General features: G+C 41.9%; 1 protein-coding gene across 3 annotated transcripts in view; it reads left to right on the top strand.

Moving 5' to 3' along the window:
- The window catches only part of HS6ST3 (heparan sulfate 6-O-sulfotransferase 3), a 326,480-nt gene extending 307,662 nt beyond the window's left edge, over positions 1 to 18,818 (top strand). For all 3 annotated transcript variants that reach the window (XM_086611290.1, XM_086611281.1, XM_086611277.1), the window contains one exon: positions 18,113 to 18,818. In XM_086611290.1, coding sequence (XP_086467416.1) covers positions 18,113 to 18,818 — 706 coding nt within the window. The remainder of the gene's footprint in view (positions 1 to 18,112) is intronic.
- Positions 18,819 to 24,848: the final 6,030 nt, after the last annotated feature.

Raw genomic sequence — 24,848 nt, 5'->3', positions numbered from 1 at the left:
AGGGAAGGCTTTGGTCTGGGGAGGGGTGCTGGGCTGGAGGAGGTGGGTTTCTGACCTCTGAGCAAAATATCTCCCCAGGGACTTTGTAGTGACTATGCAGCATGGTGCCCATGCCCCAGCCCTCAGACATCAGCCCCACAGTCGGACGCCAGCGTAATGAAGGAGGGCTGCCCATGCCTGCTGACCCTGCTCGCTGCAGTGGCCCAGCTACGCTACCAGGCTTTTTCCTTTAATGCTCAGGGACTACTGATGTGACCCCTCAGCTAGTCCCCTGCTACACCTCTGCGGACCTCTGCTGCTTTTCCAAGTGTGATTTTTTGATGATAAATCCCTGCCTGTGCTAATCATTGTTCCTAGCAGTAAGAGTGGTGTTACTGGAAACAATGAGGAAAAACGTCTGGCTGTCTGAAGTGAGTTATTTTTTGAGCTGTGGTTTGCATGAGTATGCTTAATGCTGGTGTATTTATTAAGGCCGTGGAGCAAATTAAAGTGTCACGAGTAAAGGTCTATGTGCATGCAAACTTCCTTTTCATCTAGGCAGAGCCGTAGTTTAGCCTGAACATACAGCAGCTGCTATCTCAAGATGGGGAGCGGAGATAGCAAGTGCTAAGCAGCACTCGCCGGGACTATTGGGATGTATAGTTTTGTCATCTATGAAAAATTATACAATTACAAACAAAAATTTTGCCTTAGAAAAAGCCCGTTGAGAAGGAACAGCTTCAAAGCAAAAAAAGCAAAACCAGATTAGTTTGCATCCTTTTCTTTTTTGGCTATTTTTACTGGGCAGGTAATTCCCAGCTCAGGAAACTATGATGAGATTCCTTCTTTAAATTCACAGGTATTAATTTGTGTAAAAATATGTAATATTCCGTATGTGTATCAAAAATAAGATGGACCCAGACTAAGTAATCTACTCCATTAGATAAAAGATCATAGAATCATAGAATCATAGAGTGGCATAGGCTGGAAGGGACCTTAGAGATCATCTAATCCAACCTCCCTGTCATGGGCAGGGACGTCTCTCAACTAGATCAGGCTACTCAAGACTCCGTCCAACCTGGCCTTGAACACCTCCAGGGAGGGGGCATCCACAACTTCTCTGGGGAATTTATTCCAAAGTCTTACCACCCTCGTACTGAAGAATTTCTTCCTAAGATCTCATCTAAATCTGTTCTCCTTCAACTTAAACCCATTTCCCCTTGTCCTATCAGTGGACACTCTTGTAAAAAGTCCCTCCCCAGCCTTCCTGTAGGTTCCTCTTGATGCAGCCCAGGACGCGGTTGGCCTTCTGGGCCGCAAGAGCACATTGCCGGCTCATATTGAGCTTCTCGTCCACCAGTACTCCCAAGTCCTTCTCCTCAGGGCAGCTCTCGATCCATTCTCCGCCCAGTCTGTATTTGTGCCTGGGATTGCCACGACCCAGATGTAGGACCTTGCACTTGGCGATCTATGTCTCTTATGGTGGGGACACCAGAATTGGACGCAGTATTCGAGGTGGGGTCTCACAAGAGCGGTGTAAAGGGGGAGAATTACCTCTCTCAACCTGCTGACCACGCTTCTCTTGATACATCCCAGGATGCGGTTGGCCTTCTGGGCCACATGAGTGCACAGCTGGCTCATGTTGAGCTTCTCATCTATAAACACCCCCAAATCCTTCTCTTCAGGGCTACTCTCAACCCACTCTGTGCCCAGTTTGTATTTGTGCCTAGGATTGGCCCGACCAGGTGAAGGACTTTGCGTTTTGACTTGTTGAAGCTCATGCAGTTTGCACTGGCCCATTTCTCAAGCCTATCAAGGTCCCTCTGGATGGCATCTCTTCCCTCAAGTGAGTCCACGGCACCACACAGCTTGGTGTCGTCGGCAAACTTACTGAGGGTGCACTCAGTGCCGTCATCCATGTCACTGACAAAGATGTTGAACAGCACTGGACCCAGAACAGACCCCTGAGGGAGACCGCTTGACACTGGTCTCCATGTAGACATTGCGCCATTGACCACAACTCTTTGAGTGCGACCATCCAGCCAGTTCTTTATCCACCGAGTGATCCATCTGTCAAATCCGTGTCTCTCCATTTTAGAGACAAGGATGTCATGTGGGACAGTGTCAAACGCCTTGCACAAGTCCAGGAAAACACTGAAATCATTACAACTGTAGAAAAACGTTCATGATATTATGACATTTCAAACCTGAATTTTGCTTTCTTGTTTGCATTGCTGCTGGATTATGTTGACAGCAATATTCTGTATGAAACAGAAAGCAATTTATAGAGGCTATAAAAGAATCTTAATGAGTGTTTCATATTCAAATCTTTGTGTTACTTAGGATACACATTAGCAACTTTGCTCCTTGCTAATGCAGAAATATCTCTCATAACCCTGTTATCATCTCATTTCCTTTAGAGCAAGATAAGTTTGTGACCTGAGAAGTACACTGGCTCTTCAAAGGGAAGGGAAGACATCCCTCAACTTGCAAAGACAAAGATCCTTACTATTAGGTATTCCCAGACCTTAAGCTCAATTTCAGATGGGTTTTGTTTCTGCTGCCTGAGTTCACGTTCAGCGTCTGCACAGATGTTCATTAATTTCCATGAGAGATACATTTGAAAATAAAGTCCTGCGCACTATTCCCCTGGCCTTTAGTTCAGAAAGATACTAGATCTTTTTGAGTCTCAATGTCAAACATCTCTGTGGGGAAAGGCTAGAAAGCCTGACCTATTTGCATATGTGAGGGGGTACGGCAACAGTGTGCTGCACTAATGTAAGAGAAGAAGGTTATTGTACAATAATAAAATTGCAAAAATTAAAACCTGCAGTTCAGAAACAGAAATTCCTCCTTGTTTTTACAGACAAGAAAGAGGAAGAGTGAGAACATCAGCTCAGAGACTGTGTCCGGTTTTTAATAAGGGCTGGGTGGCTTCATGGCCCCTAACAGCATTTATATATAAATGAGTTGAGATAATAAGGCTAATCAAATGTCATGCTTCAAGTAGTCATTTCATGGCCTGAAGGGACTGGGAAGTGCTTTTCCTCCACTGTACAAATGTGCTTCTTTGATTAGGATTTGTCCATTCCAGAGGAGGGTTGCAGAGCTAAAGGCATCCCTGATGACTTACTGCAGACGGTAATTCACATGGAGTCCCATCAGCACCTTGCGTATTTTATTTTACCAGAATGCACAAGTATTGCAGCAACCTGAACTCTGTCATCAACACGAGTTGAACATGACTGTCATATGGTAGTGCTGATGAGCGATTGTGAAAACTTTGCTTAAAGTTTGCTCTGTAGATCAAGGTGCGGAGATCTGCTCGAGTGAGTTAGCAGCTTGGCGGGTTTGCGCTGTATCAGCAAGGCTGAATTCACATAATCACTTACTAGTTTTCCTGAAAAGTACAGAATCCCTCATAAAAGTTGGAGGTTAGAAGCCCAGGCTTCTTTATTTTGTATGATTACCTTCTTTCTGAGAGCGTACCATCCTCAGCCGGTAGTGGTACAGCAGTGCACTGCCTGGCATGTGTGTCAGAGCCTTGATTCATCAAGATTTGAGGTCAGAAGAAGGAGATGGCCCCATTTCTGTTAGAAATTCCGAGGTCAAAGGGATGGTAAATAATAAAAACTTCACAGAGCTACAGTTGAGTTAAGAAGACGAGAACATCTAACACTGTCTCCATGAAACATTCAGAATATGAAAGCAAATAACAAGGTATCACAAACAAGATTTGTTTTCCATATCTGCTGGGAGTTGAGAGGACAGTGCAAATGACTTTAATACCATTCGTACCTTAACAGTTGTGCCTAGGGGATGCTTTCACACAGAGCTGAAATCACTAATAGCACTTACTTTGGGCTCACCCTACAAATTACAATATAACATAGAGCCAGCCTGCATCTTGGAGGCTGCTTTACCACGGCAGTGTGAGCTGACCTGGGGGGGAGGGCGGGGGTGGTGCATAAAAGGTCTTATTTTGGCTGGCTATTGCAAGTAGTAAGCCTGGAAAAGCTTTATCAAAGTTCTCTGCATGCCAGGTGTATAGTGCAAATTGTACATAAAAAATGATTCCCTTTCAAATTCCAGTTTTTCTTGTATAAAATTCTATCATAAACTCTATTCGAGTTGGTAAAACCTTTATTCTAAGATACCATAGTGTCTGTAGACAAAAGCTTTGTGACATAAATTTTTGGAAAACAAGTTAAGCTTTTGCCAAGATTTGGGGAAGATAAGAGGGCCCCCTTGTGGAGATTATCTATAAAATATGTATATATAGTTTTTTTTATATATATATACACACACACATAGTCCACATAGTCTAAATTGACGTGGAAAGAAATCTGTTAGGAGGTCAGTGGAGGGGAAGACAGCAATATTGCTTATAGCTTTGAGTTGTATTACTCATAACAAACATTTCTGGGTTTGATTAGATGCTTTCAGGTATTTTAGTGAAAACACAATGTGCAGTGTAAAATGGAAAGTCAGTGGTCTGTCTTATAAGTACTAAATTGAAATATTCCGTCATCTGCTTGCTTAAAGTCTTACAGGAAAAAAATGTACAGTTTCATCACAAGAATTGGAATGTTAGGAGAAGCAAAAGTAGTACTTCTGTCTTACAGTCAAACAATTTCCTTAGCTTTTGTGAATTGCTTCAGTGAACAAATAGGAAAGACTACTCTGACAACATTTTCATTAGAAGAATCATCTGAAATTCTTTAATATGCATATTGTCATATTGTTCACTGTATGAGAGGCAAATCTCAAAAGTTATGATCAAACCTACATGTTTTAAAATCTCAGCATGTAGGACAAGAAAATTATTGTGATGCCTGGATTTTGTGATGATCATTTATAATTTGTGGTCATTATGCTTGATGTCAGAATTAATAAAGACTTGAGGCAAAGCTTAGAGAGAATAAATTGATGTGCTTTCAAAGGGATTTCAGTTACTGGGCCTTTTTATTTTTAATTACTTTATTAATTGAGCAGGATTACTGTACAGATTCAAAATGAGTTGCAGTGAAAAGTCTCACAGAACTTTAGTCTGAGCATCCCATATTTGGAAGAGAGCACCTGCAACTGAGCTATTAGCTGGAAATCAGAGGCAGCTCACTTAGGAAAGGAGCCTGGATGCATGCCAGTGGCGGCACAAACCGGATTTCCAGTGAAGCCAGCTACAGAGGAATGCTGGAGATGTCCATGCTGCTTCTCTTACCTAGCCAGAGAATAAAATGGTGTAGCAACAGCTCCTTCAAAAATGAGAAAGAGGATGAACATAAACATTGTAGTTGAATTTAAGATAAATATTTTTTCTCTGTTTCAGACCTAACAAAATCTGACTGAAGAAATATAAATGTCAGAAGATTTAAGGGTCTGGCTACGTTTTATTTGTCTTGTCAGGGGTTCTTCGAAATTGAATTGTCCCAGTTACGTGTATTCTTGTAGGCAGCGGGGACTCTTGCCATATGTTATGGCAAGATCTCTCATAATTCTGCATGAAAGTATGGAGGGGCTTTTTCTTTATAACCATTACAAAAGCCCTGATGTTGTTTAAGTTACCGAATAGATGGGAGTTCTGCATCTCTGTCTCTTTGCATTGGAGCCGGAGGAACGCGTGCCGAGGGCAGCTGGAGCTGTGTGCTCAGTCACCGGGGCAGTAACATGCTCCAGGGAGACTCCTCCTGAAACAGGGACTTGCTGTAACCTTGCTGGCAGCTGCTCGGAGATTGTGACCTGATAGCGAGGAAGGTTTTGTGGCTGGTCTTCTGTTCATGAGGGACATTTTGTGAATCCTCCTGTGCTAAACTGTTACCCGTGATTACAGGCATCTGCCTTGATCAGGAGAGTCCCTTCCCAGACTGGTTTCTGTAACCCTTGGAAGATAAATTGGCAAAACAAGCTCAAACTGCAGGTCTCTCATGCTATGCTGTCTCCAGGTTTGCTCTTCTCTTGTCCCTTGCCTGTTGTCACCTTTCCTTTCTCTGGCCAGCCCTTGGTTTCTGCTGCTGCTTGATGCTGAGGGGCATCCCCTTAGCTTGTCTCACCTATACTCGTAACATCTCTCTGAGAAAGGCAAGTTGAGTAATTCCTGCCCAAGCTGGGGCTACAGGCAGCTCTGGGAGGAGGAAGGTGCTACAGGAGCACAAATATATCCTCATTTCATTTTCCCTTCCATGCAGTGGCACAGCAAAGGCAGACAGGAGAAACAACGTTTTTGAATAAAGATGTTGTGTGTTCCCCAGATTTGCACAGTTCTTTTGAGAGGCAGCAATGATCTGTGCACGATAGCAATGACGTAGAACGAGGGCAATGTGAGCAATGGATTCCTCCTTTGCCAATCCTGGCCACAAAGGATTTCTTATTCTCTCTGGCGCAAAGCTCTTGCATACAGTATCTTTAAAGAATCTTGTAAGACACTGTGTATCTGTTGCTTTTGAACAGTATTTCCTCCTGTGTGTGCTCACACAGCGTTTCTTACAAAGGTACAAGGTTTTTATTATGCGTGTGCTTGAGAACAACCAAATTCTTATTATTTGATTTATTATTGCATTTTATATTTATATTCTTTCAGTAAGGCTCATGCTATTTCACTCCTTTCAGCAATTTAAAGAAACTTAGAACAACTGAGCTTGATATAATTTAGGCAAAGAACAAAAATCTCTGGAGGGAACTTTGTTAGATTTGTGTCTCATCAAGAAATGATTTACAATTTGTATCAAGGTTGTTTGATGGAAAGTGGCAGATTTGTTTTTCCATCAAATCGCCTAATCGTACATTTCTATTCCAGACCACTGCGCTCTCAAATAAATTGTCATTTCCCCATCTTAACCATTTTCTGTGTTCTCACACAGAGCAAAGCTGGGGCCGCCATTCTCAGCCTTTGGGCTGAGACATGGAAATACCCTGCATCTGTCTCTGATAGGAGAAGGGAGATTTACCTTCAATAAAGTGTTTGATAGAGCAGCATCTGCGAAGTTATTCTACAAGGCAGAAAACATGAGGCTGAGCATAAGAATTTTCTGGTGGACAAGAAGCTGGTAACGAAACGGAATGTACTGAAAGAGGAATTTTCTGGTTTAAAGGAAAGTTATTAATGAATTTCCTCAGGGCTGGTCTTAGCTCTGATCCTATTTCATGTTTTCATTAATGACGATGGCAGAAAAAGCTGAAGTATGTTAATGGAATTTGCTTAATGACCTTGAGGATTTCAGCAGAAGAGGTGGAATGAAGTTTGGTAGCGACAAGCACAAGATCATGCATTTGAGGCCATCAGAAACAGATTTTCTCTATCAAATGAGTGCATACCAGCTGAAACAGGGACAGGGGTAGGAGAAAGATGTCTGTATATTAGCCAGTAACATGGTGAGTATGAGTTTCCGGAGTTACGCCGACCCATAAAAAGCCAAGGCAACGTGAGAGTGTATCAGAGAATACATTGCCAGTGGAAATAAGAAGTATTTGTTGTACGAGGCACCTGTGAGGCCTCATGTGAAATGTGCCTGATTCTAGCCACGATAGTGAAATGTGAAGTTGTGCAAATTCAAATGTCGTGAAAGGACTGCTTGGATGATCAAAAACCAGAACCAATCTCAGGAGCTTTCAGCATGTCTTACTTATGTGATCTTCCTATCAAAAGCTAGCATAGAAAGCTGAGAGTTGGAAAACTCAGGGTGCATCTCTGAATGAAGAGACCTGAGGGTTTGGGGGGCCTACAGGGTAGTCACTTCTTGCTTGTCTTATCAGAAGAGACAATAGCAACTAGTTCAGCTTTGTAAAATGAAATCTGAGAGGTGTGCTTGCTCTCTCATCTCCAATTTAAATGCCATTTCTCCTTCTCTGATGATGCATTTATAAATCCCCTCGATGTATTTGCAGTGTTCACCCAAGAACAACTGGATGTAAGTTGACCAAGACCGAGTTTAGTCTGGGAATGAGACTCGTGTTCCTAAACATTAGAAGCAACTTTCACAAGCTCTTTTCAACAGGAGTAATGGCATGAAAAGGATATTTCGAAAGGGACTAGGGTGTTTTATGAAGGGAATAATCGAATGCTGCTATCTGCTTTGGCAGGGAAGAGCACTCTGGGAGCCTCCTTTTGCTAAATAAGTCAGTAGACCATGGTTTCTTGGTTCCTGTACCTGAGCATCCTTACCTCTTACAGTGTGCTTTCTTCACTGGCAATGAGGCTGAGTTTATGTATCTGTTTAAATACAGAGTTAGATGCCTAACTTTATGCTCCGTGTTTGAAAATGTATGCCTAAATCCTAAAGGCAATACACAGAAAAGACATGTATTAGCTCAGAAAGCTCACACATACTCAGATACTATTTATATGCATTTTCTAAAATGCTGGGATTAAAACCATGGGTAGCTACATCATTCCGTTAGTCTAGGAGCTGTTCAAGATCCAGACTTGATACCTGTAAACAGTATTAATTTCTTTAGGGACATGTGGTTGCTGCACTGTCCTCTCCAATTTCTAGAGACTCTATATTGAACAAAGTGTCATTGAAATAAATATTCATGAAGTTGCTTAATAATTCAGGGTGTGCTGATTCAGAGTGTTACAGCCCTAGTTAAAATCATATACAAAACCCCACAGTCTTGTAAAAAGCAAAGCACATTCCCTGTACTCTGTCTTGGGTAGCCAGGAAAGAACAAAGGAGTACAGGTATGATTGAGTTGGAAAGTTGGTTCTGGTTTGATGTGTTTTCTGACAGGACTGTACGTTAGGTGACAGAAGACTCTGCACTGTCATGGAGAATAACAAAACTTCTGGGGCGAGAAGGGACCTCGGGTGGTCTCTAGCCCAGATCCCTGCTCAGAGCAGGGTCACCACTGAACACGGATGGGGTTGCTCAGGGCTCTGTCCGGTTGGGTCTTAAACCTCCAAGGATGGAGGGTGCACAGCTTTTTCGGGCAAAGCTTTCCCAATTCTTAATTATTCTGATAGTGAAAATTATTTTCTGTGTATCCTTCCCTCTTTTCAGTTTATGACCGTTGTCTCTCATTATCCTACCCTGCACATCAGCAAAGAGCCTGGCGTCATCTTCTCACTGACCCCTCTTAGGCACTGGAAGGCTGCTGTTTGGTCCCCACCTAACATCTTAGACTTGCTTTGAAATATTTCATTAAAATCTGCATCCTCACACATTTATATTTTCCTATGTCAAGAAAAAAGTCTCATGACTCCCAGTTTCCTTTTGCAGCAGTAGGTCATGAGATCCATTTTCATGAATGATTTTGAAGGACGTGTCAATGTGATATGTAAAAAACATTGGTTTTATTTTAATGGTTTTTTATTTTATATACTGTAAAAGAGTACAAAATTACTGTAGGCTTTTGGAGTTAGGATCTGTGATTTTGAAAGTTATGAGTTTGCATAGTCCCAGGCCAGTTGTCTTCATTCCTGAGGTATTTAAGAAAAAAAAAAATGTTGTTTACTATTGTTTGCAGTACAGATGTAGCACTGGATTTTGAAAATCTTCTTTTTTCTATATAATATAAATCTAAAGCAGTACTATGTTCAAATAGCTTACCTAGTAGCTCACTCTTCTCACATCCTCATATAGCTCTACACCATTATTAAATTTGTCCTAGCTCCACTTCAAGGAAAATTAGACTCTTCAGGTGGAAAAATTCCTAATGTACATGCAGCATTTGTGTTACCACTGGTTCACTCTCTTTCTTCTGCCCTTCTGGATTACCCTAAATCACTGCTGTTAAAAGTTGTTTGATGTCAGAGAGTGAGTGATGTCTAAAGACACTCTTTGTCATCTGTCATTCTTTAATCAGGTGTGGGACACAAATCTTCTGATCAACAGGCATGCAAAAAAATAAAGTAGTGCTGTAAAGCTTTTCTGAGGTTTTTCTGGTAGCATGGATACATAATTTAATTTGATATTTCGGAGGATATTTTTTTTTTTAAAAAAAGGACTTAGGATCTCTGAACAGAAAAATCAGGACTTTTGTAATGAATCCTAAAGAAGCCGATTGATGTAAAAGAAACTGAAAAAGAAACTGAAGTTGGTGACAGGGAGTATCCCTGCTAACATGCAACAAAATGTGAGGTTTCCCATTTCCTCAGTGCTTCCCAGTGCCCAAACACCACATTTCTCTTGCCTGTAAGAGACCATGTCATCACAAGTAACTTTCTGAGCAACCAACCTCCTTTGCTATCCAGAACCAGAAATATAATCCCAGCTGTTTGACTCCAAGCTGTCTCCCTGTCTCACTGATACACTGATATATCAGCAAGGACAACAAAATGATGGTAGGCTGGTTTTCTAGCTGTTGATTTGGAGATTTGTGTGAGATAATTTGTGTGTGAGGCCAGTGACGAGTGGTGTTCCTCAGGGATCAGTACTGGGACCAGTGCTATTTAACATCTTTGTTCGTGACATGGACAGTGGGACGAATGCACCCTCAGCAAGTTTGCAGATGACACCAAGCTGTGTGGTGTTGTGGACACGCTGGAGGGAAGGGATGCCATCCAGAGGGACCTGGACAGGCTTGAGAGGTGGGCCTGTAAGAACCTCATGAAGTTCAACAAGGCCAAGTGCAAGGTCCTGCACGTGGGTCGGGGCAATCCCAAGCACAAGTACAGGCTGGACGGAGAATAGATTGAGAGCAGCCCAGAGGAAAAGGACTTGGGAGTGCTGGTTGATGAGAAGCTCAACATGAACTGGCAATGTGTGCTGGCAGCCCAGAAAGCCAACCATATTCTGGGCTGCATCAAAAGAAGTGTGGCCAGCAGGTCGAGGGAAGTGATTCTGCCCCTCTACTCAGCTCTCGTGAGACCCCACCTGGAATACTGCGTTCAGCTCTGGAGTCCCGAACACAAGAAGGACATGGAGCTGCTGGAGCGGGTCCAGAGGAGGGTCACGAAGATGATCCGAGGGCTGGAGCACCTCTGCTATGAAGACAGGCTGAGAGAGTTGGGATTGTTCAGCCTGGAGAAGAGAAGGCTCCGGAGTGATCTTATTGCAGCTTTCCAGTACTTAAAGAGGGCCTAAAGGAAAGCTGGAGAGGGACTTTTTACAAGGGCGTGTAGCGATAGGACAAGGGGCAATGGCTTTAAACTGAAAGAGGGGAGATTTAGGTTAGATATAAGAAAGAAATTCTTTACATTGAGGGTGGTGAGGTACTGGAACAGATTGCCCAGAGAAGTTGTGGATGCCCCATCCCTGGAAGTGTTCAAGGCCAGGTTGGATGAGGCTTTGGGCAGCCTGGTGTAGTGGAGGGTTTCCCTGCCCATGGCAGAGGTGTTGGAACTAGATGATCTTTAAGGTCCCTTCCAACCCACACCATTCTATGATTCTATGATTCTATAATAAATAACTAATTTAAAACTTCCATTTACTTTAGGAATGCTCCAGCTCTAAAAACATGCTTAGAAAGAAATACCCTAACATGACTAGAATAAATATATATCATAGGTACAAAAAATCATGAAATGGAGGTTCTCTGTAGTTACTTCTCACTCGTTACAAAACTATGTTTCTGGTCAGTTTTCGAGGTCAGCCTGAAGCTTGAGCTTGGTGAATGCATCTGCGTAGAAAGGGAACCTTGGACTCCAGGCATGGGGTTCACCTTATAGACGGAGATACCTGTATGTAGGTGTCTACAAGGCAGACATCTCCAAGTTAGTGGGTGTCTAAGCTCCCACTAAGTGCACAAGGAGCCTCTGAAGTGATACAGCTGATGCCAGAGCTGGCACCTACCCTTGGCCAACTGCGTCACTCTCCGGACACACACCACTGCCCGTGTTGAGCAGCTCCACGCTGGCTTCAGATGATGCTTAGACACATAGCTTATATGTAGACCACTGCATTTAAATGTCTTACCCTGGAAGTGGTATCCAATCCTTTCTCTGAGCAGGCATGTCCTGTGGATTTCATTGCACTATATGTCATTCGGAGAGCGAAAGGGATAGTTAACCAACAGAAGGTTGTGGCCAATTTGGAAATACAAAACAGTGGCGAGTTTTTTTTTTTTCTGATTGAATTCAAAGCCATGGGACAAAATCCTAGAGGAATAATGAGAGTATCTAAAATTTTATGATTCTGTACCTCAAAATGTAAGGGGTTTTTTAATTATTTATTTAACTCTGCCAAAGTCAATGGCTAATTCTCCTTTAATGTGGAGTAACTGAGTGTCTATAGAACATTACAGCCATTGTTTTAAGTAAGCACAATGCCATCATCACAGTTAAAAACAGCAGAAGTGCTAGGTGCTCAGATCTTCTGAGAAAACATCCAATTAAGTGTTTTTCTTACATGCTGAATGGGTGATGTGTGTGGTAAGAATGGATAAATGTTGACTTCTTAATGGTGACTGCTGTTCTTTCAGTAAAAGACTTGTAAAGAAACCTGTGAAAACCTAAGAGGGCAGCTGATAGTATTAAAGGTCACAAACTTTTGGAAAGGTTATCCTAGAAAACCATTCCTATCACATCCTGTGACAGATGCTAAGCTTAGAAACATATGTGCTGTTGCTGTATGATCTTTGCAAAAGTTTGTGGGCTAGCTAGAGTCTGGGGGATAAGCAGTACGATGCTTCCCGCAGGCAGATGGACATGCATGTAGTTTGTGGACTGTTTCATAGCTTTTTGTTACAGTACTGTTGCTCTGAATAAGAAGTCTACAGTCAGTTCTTGTTACACTGGGCAGGTTATCTGTAAATTAAACACAGCATAGGTGCAGTGACACTCTGCACAGTAATGCTGCCAGCCATGAGCTGTTACATCTGCATTACGCTAGGATGACTTTGCCCAGTTTGGATCCGTCTAACAATGCTTCTTTTGCTTTCTGCCTCCCTCCACCATCTTGTTGCATGATCCTATTCCCTAATTCATGTATTGCATTATCCTTATTTTTGTTTCATTTGTTTACCTTCTTCTCTTCATCATCACCTATACTGCTGGTACACTGCCTGAAGAGAGGTTGCTGGTTGGTGGTGAACTCTGTCAGTGCCTCCGAGAACTTGGGCTTCAGGATAAAACTGGGAAGCATAAGACTTTGGTTCACATAATGCAGATCCTTCTTAACCTTTCATCCTGCCACAGCCTCTGTCGTTAGCAGAAGCGTGCTGCCGTGCTGGCTTTTGCTGGGTATTTCAGACCTTTCCTTGGGACCACACTCACTTCTAGGATTGAAGCTGCTAACTTCTTGTCTTGACTTGGGTCATAAACTTGACCATGGCTTTTCTTTTCCCGGCTACCACGAAGAAACAGAACGTGGATGGTTTTATGACACACCTGAGTTTTTCAGTCCTTTTGGTTCTTCTTTCTTCTGTCTGTTAGTATCTTCCAAAATATTCTCCAGTGACTCTTTTTCTCCACTTCAAACATTCCTCTGTCTCTTCGTCAGCTGCTAGGAGCATGGTGTTCTCCTTTTATGAAGCTCCTCATTCTCTGCATGTAAGGTCCTGCCTCACACTTAGAAAGAAGAAGGAATAGTTTGGGTTTTCTCCTCTCTGAGCCTCCGAGAGTGCTGCGTGAGCTCTCCCTGTGCCCACTGCTCCATACAAGAAAGCGGGAGTGGCAGAGCAGGTGCCATTCATCCTTCTTCCCCAGGAGGCCCCACAGGATGTTTTTGTTCTCGATGTGCGGTGATCTTTCCTGTATTTAGTAAACCTCCATCAGCTGAGACGTCTGTTCCACCGTGATAGAAGAGGCAAAATGCCCTCGTTTAGAATCACCTCTGCTAACATCACAGTCTGCTCCTCTGAAATTAATTTCTAAACCCAAGCAATACTATTGAAGGATTAATGTAAGATTAGAGTATTTATATTAAAATACCTTTTAATGTGAAAGAAATACATGTTCTTAGGTTATAACTAGAAGCTTGTTTTAGCTGTTCTATTAATTAAAGGTTTTCTTTGCCTAATGCTAATGAAGAGACTGGATTTCATGCGAGTGGGACTAGAGCCTTCTGAATTCCCAAGTGCTTTTTAATTCTAGTGTAAACAGTAATGTGGAGCCCACGCTTCACACCAGTGCTTGTTTGAGCCCTTGCATGGATCATCAGGCCTTTGTCCTGACCATCACAGTGCTTAGCATCTGTCCAAACAATCAACTGTCCCATAGTGATGGTTTTGATAATCCCTTAGTTTCAGCACATTATGCTTAAAAGGAGATGGTTTAATCTGGGGAAGTTGTATGAAGTTTGCTTTCAGGAGGAGCTAACATCGTGACTGGTGGGCTAGTGTTGTCTGAAATGTAAACTGAAGTGTTGGTGCATGTCCATGTGTTTATATAGGCAGTCACAAGATACATTGGCAAATAGAGACTATGCATTTACTGTGATTTTTCTTTCATTGACAACTGCAGCTTATGGCCAGATTCCAATGTCTATTTTTATACACATGCGTAAACGCACACGCTGATATAGATGTAGGTATAGATATAGATATAATTTGTATAGTTTTTAAATAATTTGGAATTTTTTGTGCAAAACATCTTCTCACTGACATGCCAGAGTATTCTGCTTGGCTGTCCTTTAAGCACTGAGGCTGTCTGTGACAGCAGTTTGAGTAATCAATGATGGGAGTGTTGAAATGAAGCCAATAAGTCTATGATGAGTTAGCTTTGTCAAACAGGGTAACAGAAGTTATTACTTAATTCTTTGCTGAGTATTTCCCACAGTGGGTAGCTATGGAGTTTAAAATAGCCATGTAAGCAAAAGCATGGGCAAGGCAAAGGGGTGATTCACACCAACGAGAACAAGAGCACATCTGTATTCAGAGTGGCTCAGGCATGTTCAGTGTATAGCTGACTTGATGCTCTTTTACTGAAGAAAGGTGACACTGAAGGCCATCTCCAGTTTCATATTTTTATGAACTACTTCTTGTCTGTATTATGAGCTGACTTCTCAGCCATTCTTAGTGTGATTGAACACTGCGTATTAGGCACTGAGAGCTCTGAAATGCTGCTGTGTTTAATCCAGAAATGTCAACATTTGAAAACAATTTCCTAAGATAATTTTTGTAGTTTTCCAACTGAAACAAATGTGCACGACCGATGTATTTTTACTTATATCGTTATTCTAGAGACATGACATCCTTTTCCCTGAAAGAAAAACTTGTGCCATGGCTGCTGCACAGCATCCTCCAGTTCTCTGTGTAGCATTGTAACAGTGTCATCTGGATGGTGCCCAGGATCAGGTGGAAGGAATATGAAGGTCTTCCAACCTCAGATTGGTTAAAAGGGTGACAGAGAGTCACAGACAGAAGGTTAAACAGAAGGTTGTAAACTGTGAATGAGGCGGAGATGGCTCCACTCTCAGTTATTAGTGCCTAAATGTGTGTCAGACTGCTGTTGAAGGTTGTCTGCCAGATGAAGAAGCCATTTGATTGATAACACAAGAAGGCAAAGCTCCGGAAGATGCACAAACCCGAAGCAAATTAATCAGGACAGTGAAAACAGATGCAGAAGTTGAGTATTCACAAGGAGGAATTCACAAGCAGCAACAGACTGGTGAAAGTTTCTTGTCCAGTCTGCATAAGGGAAGCTGCGGATATTGTACAAAGACGTGCTGTTCTCATTTCCCTGCATTTGCTTCGAACTCCTGTTTATTGCATATCAAACACATTTGCATATCCAGGGATGAAATGGAAATGATTGATGCAAAAGAGGTATTTTTGTTAATTGTTGTTGCTCTGAGTCATGCCTGACTGGGACTGCTGGAGATGGGTGAGGAAAGACAGAACTATTATTAGAGGTATAAATAATTGTCCAGAGCAACTTTTAAACCCATCTGTTACCACATATCAACATCCAAAATTACCCAAAGAGAGGAGGGGCAGCAATACAAGGACTAAGCCAACACCATGTTTCTGTTGATGTAGATGTTGGCAACTGCCTCTGAATCTTTGTCCATTTTTTTTCATTTCTGCTCCCTTGGAGCTTCAATTGTTTTCTGTCACAACCCTATCAGTGCCTGCTGGATGTTGTACGCTCAGAGCTGTTGGGTGTTTGGGAGTTGGGCTGCTTTATCTGCACGACACTAGTGAAATGTGTCTACTTTTTGTCCTGTTAGTTGGAAAGCAATTCTTGATGTGTTCTCATACATGCAAGGTGGAGCCAAATGAGAGGAGCATCCAGTTTGAGAAGGGAAAGCTGTGCTTGAAGTGCTTAAAGACAGTGTTTTTCACAGTGGAACTATACTGCAGAGCATGCAGGAGTTTTTCTGGTACTTCCTTCTCTGCAGGAGTAGCGAAGAGGGATTTTAGAAATACCTGTCTATGAATGGTTGCATGATCCTTGGGTTCACTGTAGATGTGGGCTGGGTAAGTAACTGAAGTGGATCAAAACAGCTGAAGTGCAGCTTACTCATGTGTGAGCAGCAGCCAGAAAACCCAAGCTCCAAATAATTTTGGAAATATTATCCTTCAGAGTATCATCTCATGCTAACACGAATCCTGGCTTCCAATGCGAGTGATAAAATACACCCACAGCACTCTCTAGTTTATATCCTTCCACCTGTAAACATTCTGCTGTGAAATAATTCTTGAAACAGCTGTTTCCATTAGATAGTAGTTCAAGAAATGACCCTGCAGCAGAACATAGTCTGTAGTTTGGCCTCATAACCTTATTCCAGAAAATATATTATAGATCCTGTAGGTGGAGAACTCAGAATGAGTAAGGACAAAGCATTCAGCCCTTTTTGCTTTTGCTTTGTTGGCACTGGGGATTGTATCTGCATTTCTAGGAAGATGTGGGGAAATATCTATTTTTGTGACAAACCTGAGGTTTGTGGAGAAGTTACAGGGAATCTTTAGTGGCAGAAAATGGGGGATATCTGAGAAAGAAAGGTAATTGTCTTGGAGATTGTTACCGATTTCGAGATTTTTCATTTAACTGGAGTTAGCTTTTATATGAGATGACCCTCACAAAGTGTTGGTTTGTTTACAAGGTAAATTGTCTTCAGCAAGCTTGCCTCTTGCTTACTTGCTTCATCCCTCTCTAGGCTCAAGAAAGAGTACTGCGATCAGACTTTTCTTAAGAAATCTTAGGACTCATGATGTGTTAATGTATTGTTTGCAGTCAGATGAGTCATGCAAACTCACAAGCCTATTTTTGTACCGGACCCTATGTTAATTTTAGTCATGAATCTTCTACTGGTTATTCTAGCTGACAGAAATCGTAAGCGTTTTGGTTTTGCTATGTCTTTATGATATGACCCTATAATTCAAGTGAGTTGTTATTGAATAAAACATTTCTCAGTAAAAAATCTCAATCTGTGAAAGCCTGCTTGAAGCATACTCGATTGCAGTCCATTTCAGATTGCCATAAATAGACATATAAACTGAATTCAATAGCTGAAAGATGAACTGACAATGTGAGTTTTGCAGTTATTTGCTCTATTTCACATCAATATCTCTTGGTGTCTCTTTTGTGTTCTTGACAGGTGAAGTTGAATAATGATTATCTTTATATCAACAAATGCTTTGGTACTACATGATTATAACTAATTTCAATCAAGCACTTGTCTAAAATTAAGTCATTTGAATGGATTTTGGGTCTCTCATTATCTTCACTCCAACTCATTTAATAATAGGATTCTTCTTAAGTAGGTGGCTCATGCCAGTCTTCCACATGGTGTTATTTTTGGCACTTGCAGCATCCACATGAAATTGCTCATGCTTCTCTTATATTCTAATCAAGCGCTGTATGGATTATCATCTTGTGCATCTTGTGAGACATGCATGTCTCAGTCCAGAAGAGAAGTGGCAAGATTATATAAATCTCTTTTCCCACTGTTTCTGATATTATGGAGGGTTAGCATTTCAAAGGAGAGGGGAGTACACTCCAGTTAATTGGCTTCTACATAAAGTAACTGCCACTGAAGAGTTGATAGGTCAAAGTAATTCCATTTCTCTGATAGCCGCTTATTTCCTTTCATATCTCTCTCTCTCCCCTAATTTACCTTGTATTTTGTTCACAGCATTTATGAAGCTTTAAGCTTTTTACTGTCTCAGAAGTAGTCACTTAAAGGGCCTACATTACACTGGAAAAAGTGAAGGGGTGAGGGGTGGCGAGGGTGGCGGCTGGTAATCATTTTATTGGAGAATAAAAAAGTGAAATCCACTGAATCTTAAAACTGTGTTTAATTATATGTTTCAGGAACTTCTATTACATCACGATGCTGAGGGATCCGGTGTCGCGGTACTTGAGTGAATGGAAGCATGTCCAGAGGGGTGCGACGTGGAAAACTTCCCTTCATATGTGCGATGGAAGAAGCCCAACACCAGACGAGCTGCCTACCTGTTACGAAGGAGATGACTGGTCTGGAGTCAGCTTACAGGAATTCATGGATTGTAGCTACAACTTGGCCAACAACCGCCAGGTGCGCATGCTGGCAGACCTCAGCCTGGTGGGATGCTACAACTTGACTTTCATGAATGAGAGTGAAAGAAATACAATTCTTCTCCAAAGCGCCAAGAGCAATCTGAAAAATATGGCCTTCTTTGGGCTCACAGAATTTCAGAGGAAAACGCAGTATCTCTTTGAGAGGACATTCAACCTGAAATTCATTTCCCCATTTACCCAATTCAATGTTACACGGGCCTCCAATGTGGACATTGGTGAGGATGTACGGCAACGGATAGAGGAGCTGAATTTCTTGGACGTGCAACTGTACGAATATGCAAAGGACCTTTTCCTGCAGCGCTTCCAGTACTCCAAGCAAGAGGAGCATCAGAAGAACCGGCTAAAGAGGCGCGAGGAGCGGCGGCTGCTGCGGGAGCAGCGAGTTCACCAGTGGCCGAGGGAAGAGGCAGCAGAAGTAGCCGTTACTGAAGATTATAATAGTCAGGTAGCAAGGTGGTGATGCTCCTCCATCTTGACTAACTGATGAGAGGATCAGAGTTTGTGCAACTTGGCTACCAGCGAATTAGCCGAGGAAGGCCTACCGCTTTGGTAAACAAGACCACCTCTGACAATTTGTCTCAGTTTTTCTTGGTTTCTGGCAGTGAGGAGAATGTATTTTTTTCTCAATAGGCGTTGATTAGTGTTATTAAATGACAGCAGAATAGATTCCTGTCCAAAAAGACTTCCTTCAAAGCCCTAAGATATCAGGACGGGTTGAAGAGAGAGCTGTATCCTTTGCATTAACAGATACAATCTGTTAATCTGTACAAGTTGAGCTACCAAAACTTGTGCAGACATGAATGAAAAATTGGGAAAAAGTACCTGGTTTGGTTCCTCTGTGACATGAGAGTTGGTTTATTTCATACTGTCCTTTGCAACTGTAGTGCGTAGCATTCTAGTGAATGAAATGGAGGAAAGCGCGTTGCCCTTCAAACTTCTACATGCTGTGTTGGGATTAAAGGAAGAATTTGCTGAGATAATTAAAAAAGACCTAGGCAATGTGGGATTGGGGCATTGCTTGTTCTGTCAGCCAGAAATCAAAGATGATTTGTAAGTGAAGTGATGGAGGGTTTAGTTTATTTCTCCACAGATGTTGAGAGTGCCAAACCCAGCCAGGTAGCAGCCATCTTTCTGAGTGCGTGTGGCAAAGGGAAAGCCTCAAGAAATGAGGTCCATGTGGCAGCTGGGCACACATCATGGAGATTATCTGGCTGGAGGCGATGAAATCAGCCTTCGCATTCACAAAAAGTGAAGAAGGGCCAAGCAAACTACAGGGAAGAGGAAAGAGAGAGCAGGAAAAGCTTAAATATTAGTGTGACATTTTCCAGATTTGCTGTGAAACCTGGAGATATATTGTCTGTGAAGGCAGGCAGGTTTATAATATCATCTGCTAAAATACATTGATGCCAAGTGAATACAATTTAAATTGGTTTTCTCTCTAACTACAGTAGTGGCTAGAAAAAAAATCAGCTTTCATTTTTGCAGGATATATAATGGATATGTGGAAAGTCTTGATATTTATTACTCTGTATGAAGATTCTTTGTAAATTTATTGTTTTCATTACGAGAGATCTGTACCTGTTTTTCTTCCTTGTCTAGAAAAAGATTCAATGGTTTCTTCCTCCACGTGTTACACTCTTGTGGCTAAACTGCCTCTATTTATTCCAAGCTTTTATGTTATTCCATTTGTAATAGTGGAATTTTAAAGAGAGGATCCTGTGCACCATAGATCTTTTGAGAGAGTTTTTTTCCTTCTTCTTCTAGCATAAATGTAAAGCATTAGGAGGAAATTTCTCTAAGTGCCTCAACGTGGCTGCTAAATCGAAATGCTGAAAGTATATTATTGCATGCATGAATGGCTTTTACCTTACAGATTTGCTAATTAGAAATACCAGAGTACCTGATGTGGATCCGCATTTCTCATTTGGTTTTGAAATTCAAGGTTATTATCCAGTTGGCAAAAAAAAATATAATATGTTACAGAAAAAGGAGGTTGAATTTGAAAATTTGTCCCTTCATTTCCAAGTCTTCTTTTTTTTTGGTGCTTGCTGTATCTACTTTTCTTCCAACAATGCTATTGCTACTTATCTATAAACAATGTCAAAAATATAATCTAAAGATCCTGTTGAGAGTTGATGCATACAAAAACATGGAATATCGTAACGGCTATTAAGAAGTGAAGAGGGCTACTGTTCCACTGGTGGATCATGTGCATCTCCTCCCACCTCCGCATTCAGACAGGAAAACGTGGAACCGCAGATCTCTACTCTCCTGCCCGAGCATAGGATGCCCACCTTAGAGAAGAGTGAGGAGCTCTCTAGACTCCCTGGATGGCAGGACTGAAGCTTGCTCTGGGTGTCCTGGCTGCAGGACAGCGAGGCCATGAAGATCTAAGCCTGACCAATATTATTGCAGCTTTAGTGCAGTGCAGGTAATTCACAGTGATCTGACGTGTTACCCGCTGGCACCGGCGCTTCAGGCTGGGCTGGCCCTTGCCCTGTGGAGGGAAGGTGACCGACTTTCTGGGCGGTGACGTGGCAACGGTGGAGAGCCGTGGCATCTCCCCATTCCCGAGCCCATTGCTGCATCTTGCTGCAGAGCCCATGGCAAGAGAGGGGGAAAGATGTCTTTGGTGCCTGATACTCACGTCCAGGATGCTCTCCTTGTTTCCATGAGCTCAGGAAAGATGCAAGGCCTAATTCACATGGAGGACAAAGATGAGCAAGGAAGTAGAATCAGTCCCAGCCTGTCTTTTGCTGTAAAGCGTCCCTTCTTTTTCCTCCTTAGAGCAAAAAAAAGGGTCCCCTTCCTGGCATCCCTGCCTCTTTCCCCAGCGGGCCACCTCTCTGTGCCGCTTACAGCAATGGGGGCCTCGTTTTTCATTTAGAAAACGCAGTGTTATCTTTTCAGGGGAGAGGAGGCAGAGCTCAGGAATGGTTCCCTGGAGCCTCACCAGTGACTGTAAGTATCAGTTTCAGCTGTCTAAGCACAACCAACTGTTCTCCAGACTATTCCTTCTGCCTGACACGAAACAAAGCCTAATGAGGAAAATCGAAGCAGTCTTTGGGCGGTTTACATTAGCTTTAATAGTTTGGCAATACCTTAATGCGATGCCTAACCTTTTGTTAGTTGTTTCCCAGGAGACAAGATTAGGGTCCTGAAGAGCTGTTAATATGCTGTAGCATCTATGTTAATGGGATTTGCCTCAACGCTTGGGATTTAGTTAAAATTGAAGTTGGTTTGTTGGTGGTTTTTTACCCTGGAGCCTATGTAGCAGATAGCCCTGGTTGTGCAGGAGTAGTTGGGGAGGGGGGCGGGCAGCCAGTGGCTGAGTTCTTGCCCGGAGTCCCTGGGACTGAAGGATCCGGCAGCTCCTTCCCCAGCTCTAGTGGTAGATCCAGCGAATTCACTTTGCCAATACCATTTTTCTTAGCAGAATTGCCTGGCACATGATAAATAAAGCAGTTTGGAAATACTTTCAGGCTGACTTGTGAGACACAGGCTTGCAGCTTTTTTCCTCTTGGGCGCTGTGCCCGAAATAATGTAATGCAAAAGCAAAATAAAGGCCCTGGTTCATATCTCTGTTATTCCAGGTTTCATTGCTCTGACAGCATGGGCTTCACTGTAATTACACTAGCTTGTATAAGATCGAAGCGCAGTCCATTCCTTTCAAAACCTTCCTGAGCAGCAACGCTATAGGATTTCTGTCCATCTTCCTGGCATTATTTTGTTGCTTAAACAAGGCAATTTGGCTCCTGCTACTGTGGTGCTGAAACAAATCTCATTCTTTTGTAATGGAGATGTACTAGCTAATCTCTCCCATCACATCCTCAGCACTGGCTGCCTTTTCCAGTTATAATTCACAGTAGGTTTGGAGCAGACAGAGAAACATGCTGTGTCATTAAAACTTGTTCCTGGTAATTCGATGTCTAGTCAAAGAGCTCAGCCTGTTGCCTATGGGTCATACTTTATTAAGGAATGAAAATTTGTCCCCTCTTTCCCGCTCATCAGTGCTAACAATAAAAAGCTTTTTCACCATGGGGAAATGAAAAGACACCGTTTCTGATGTTAGATATTCTTCACTGCAGTTGTGTTAACAGTGAGGCTGTGATAGCCTTTCTAGGGCTGCTACCCAATGTGCTGTAGTTGTTTACAGTTCACTAAAAACAGAGGTACAGAACAAGAGAGTGATGGAAGTCAGATCCAGAGCCAAACCTTCCTAACTGCAGCATATCTGTTCAACCAGACGAAATGGCAAGTCGCATCACCTTTCATCTGGAGATGTTTCAGATCTGACATCCACTACTAAACCAGGAGGTTTCTCAAGTTGGCCTTCTCATTAACACATGCTTCCTTCTGCACTAGCAGGTTCTTGTTTCCCACCTGCAGTCTTGTATCGGTTATGAGCACTGATGTTATAAAACTTATCTCACTGACACTTTTTTTTTCCTCTGCTGCTGTTCTCTTGGTGTATGTGGAATTATTATTTTTTGGTCTGGGATAAGGAATACTTTGTTTTCAGGCTGGTGGAGACTACCCTGTACGAGATGAATAATCACAATAAAAACATTATTCTGGAGTAGATTGCTGTATCCTCCCTATGTGTGGCAAAAGCATACTTGGAAAAGGTACCCAGTTTGCACTGAAACACTTCTTTCAGTTTCATTCTTGTGATACTTTTTCTTTGTTGATATTTTGTGGAGGGAAATAGGTTCCATAGCCTACAATGTCCTTGGCTTTCTTCACCATATCACTAGCTCTGTGAATTCAAATAAATGTTGGAAGTGAAAAAAAAACGTCAAGAGTTCCCATCAGTTGCCATATTTAAGATGAAAGGGTAAATTAATAGCCTGTAAATTACTTTATTCTTTAGGATTTTTCCTTCTGTTTATGTGCAATAAAGTCTGTGAACTCTGCTACTAAGAGATTGTATTGTGAGTAACCATATCTACTTTTATTCCTATTTACAAGATAGTTTGTAGATCTAGGGATTTTCATTGATGTAAAGCACAATTTAATGAATTATTTAATGTGTTTAACCATTGTGATGTCAAAAGCAATTGTTTTCATATATTTATTTGTTGGTGGTTTTCTGTAAAATGATGCTCATTAAGAAATCTGTTAAAAATGAAGAAGTTTTGTTGAATATTGTTGGGTCCCTGAATTATTTATGAGCAACAAATAAACATTGTTTGCGTTTTTGAAACACTAAAGGTTCCATCTTATCTATGGATAAAATAAAAATGACTAAAAATGCTTCTGTCAGGCCAGTTTCAAGCATTAGTAAAGATCCACTGTGACCATAATTTTTTTTTTTAACAAAATGTACATGGAGGAAAAGCATGTTGATATAACTTACTGTTTAATTATGTTGAGGTCCAATACCTTTACCTTTTGACTTTTGACTTTGACTTTGGTGGGCTTTATCTCAGATTGAATTAAGACAGGAGAGTCGAGACTTGAATAGTCACCAGCACTAATTCAAGTGACCCTATTGTCAGAATTTCCATACTTGAATTGACTTAAGACTTAAGTATGCAAATAGTAGTAGTGAATTCACTGGACTTGATTTCTACTCCAGTGGCACTGAGTACCCATCCAAATTGTCAGGATAATTTCATGAGCTGCTGTGGGGAAGGATGAGAAGTTACAGTCTGTTGCTGCACTGTTAGCCTCATATGCATGTCCTTGTCTCTTCTGAGGGTGCATGGACCTTGGGAGGAGCTGATTGCTTATTCAGCCATACTATTTCATGTAAGTGCATGAATACAGTGAACTAGGACTGGGATGGGAGAATGGAGGAGCATGAACAGACTTGAGTAAGGAGTCTGATCTCTCTTTTACAGAGTAACTGAGGTCCTCGATTAGGTCAGCTCCTTCCAAGAGTAGTCCAGACCTCTGTTCTATAACTGTTTCATCAGACCAAAACTTTTTCACATTTCTTGATTTTCCCAACAACAAGCCTTGCAGACATGCATTGCCGCATCCCCAGAGGTGTGTCTGGTTAAAAGAGAAGAACGTGTTGTGGCAAATTAGAGTGTAATGACCGTTTTTGATCAAAGTTGACTGACTTCTGCTAAGAGCTGTGGAAAGCTATATTAATGGTAAAAAAAAAAAAAAAAAAATATAGTCTGCATCAGAAATTACTCTCGGGACACAACAAAGACAGCATTTGATGGGGGTAGCAGAAGAAAGGAAGCTTTCAGAGGTTCCAGTTAGTTTTGATTTCTTAATTGTTCTTCACAGCACCTTAGACCCCAACAGCTACTGTTTAAAAAGTGCCATTGTAAACAGACGCTGTTTGAGCTTACAGTAATCAGTACCTCTCTAGAATTTGTTTTCATATCAGTCACCCATTTTTTTGTTTCTCTAGCTCCATTCACTTCAACACTGAATTCATTTGTACTGCTGATTTGCTCTTGAAGTCTTCATACATGAAGACAAGGGGGTTAGCTCTGTATGCTTGGAAGTGTTTTGACTGTCTAGAGGT

Source organism: Tauraco erythrolophus, chromosome 1 (assembly GCF_009769465.1).
Source record: "Tauraco erythrolophus isolate bTauEry1 chromosome 1, bTauEry1.pri, whole genome shotgun sequence".
Lineage (NCBI taxonomy): Eukaryota > Metazoa > Chordata > Aves > Musophagiformes > Musophagidae > Tauraco > Tauraco erythrolophus.
This window is presented reverse-complemented; position numbering and strand designations above follow the sequence as displayed.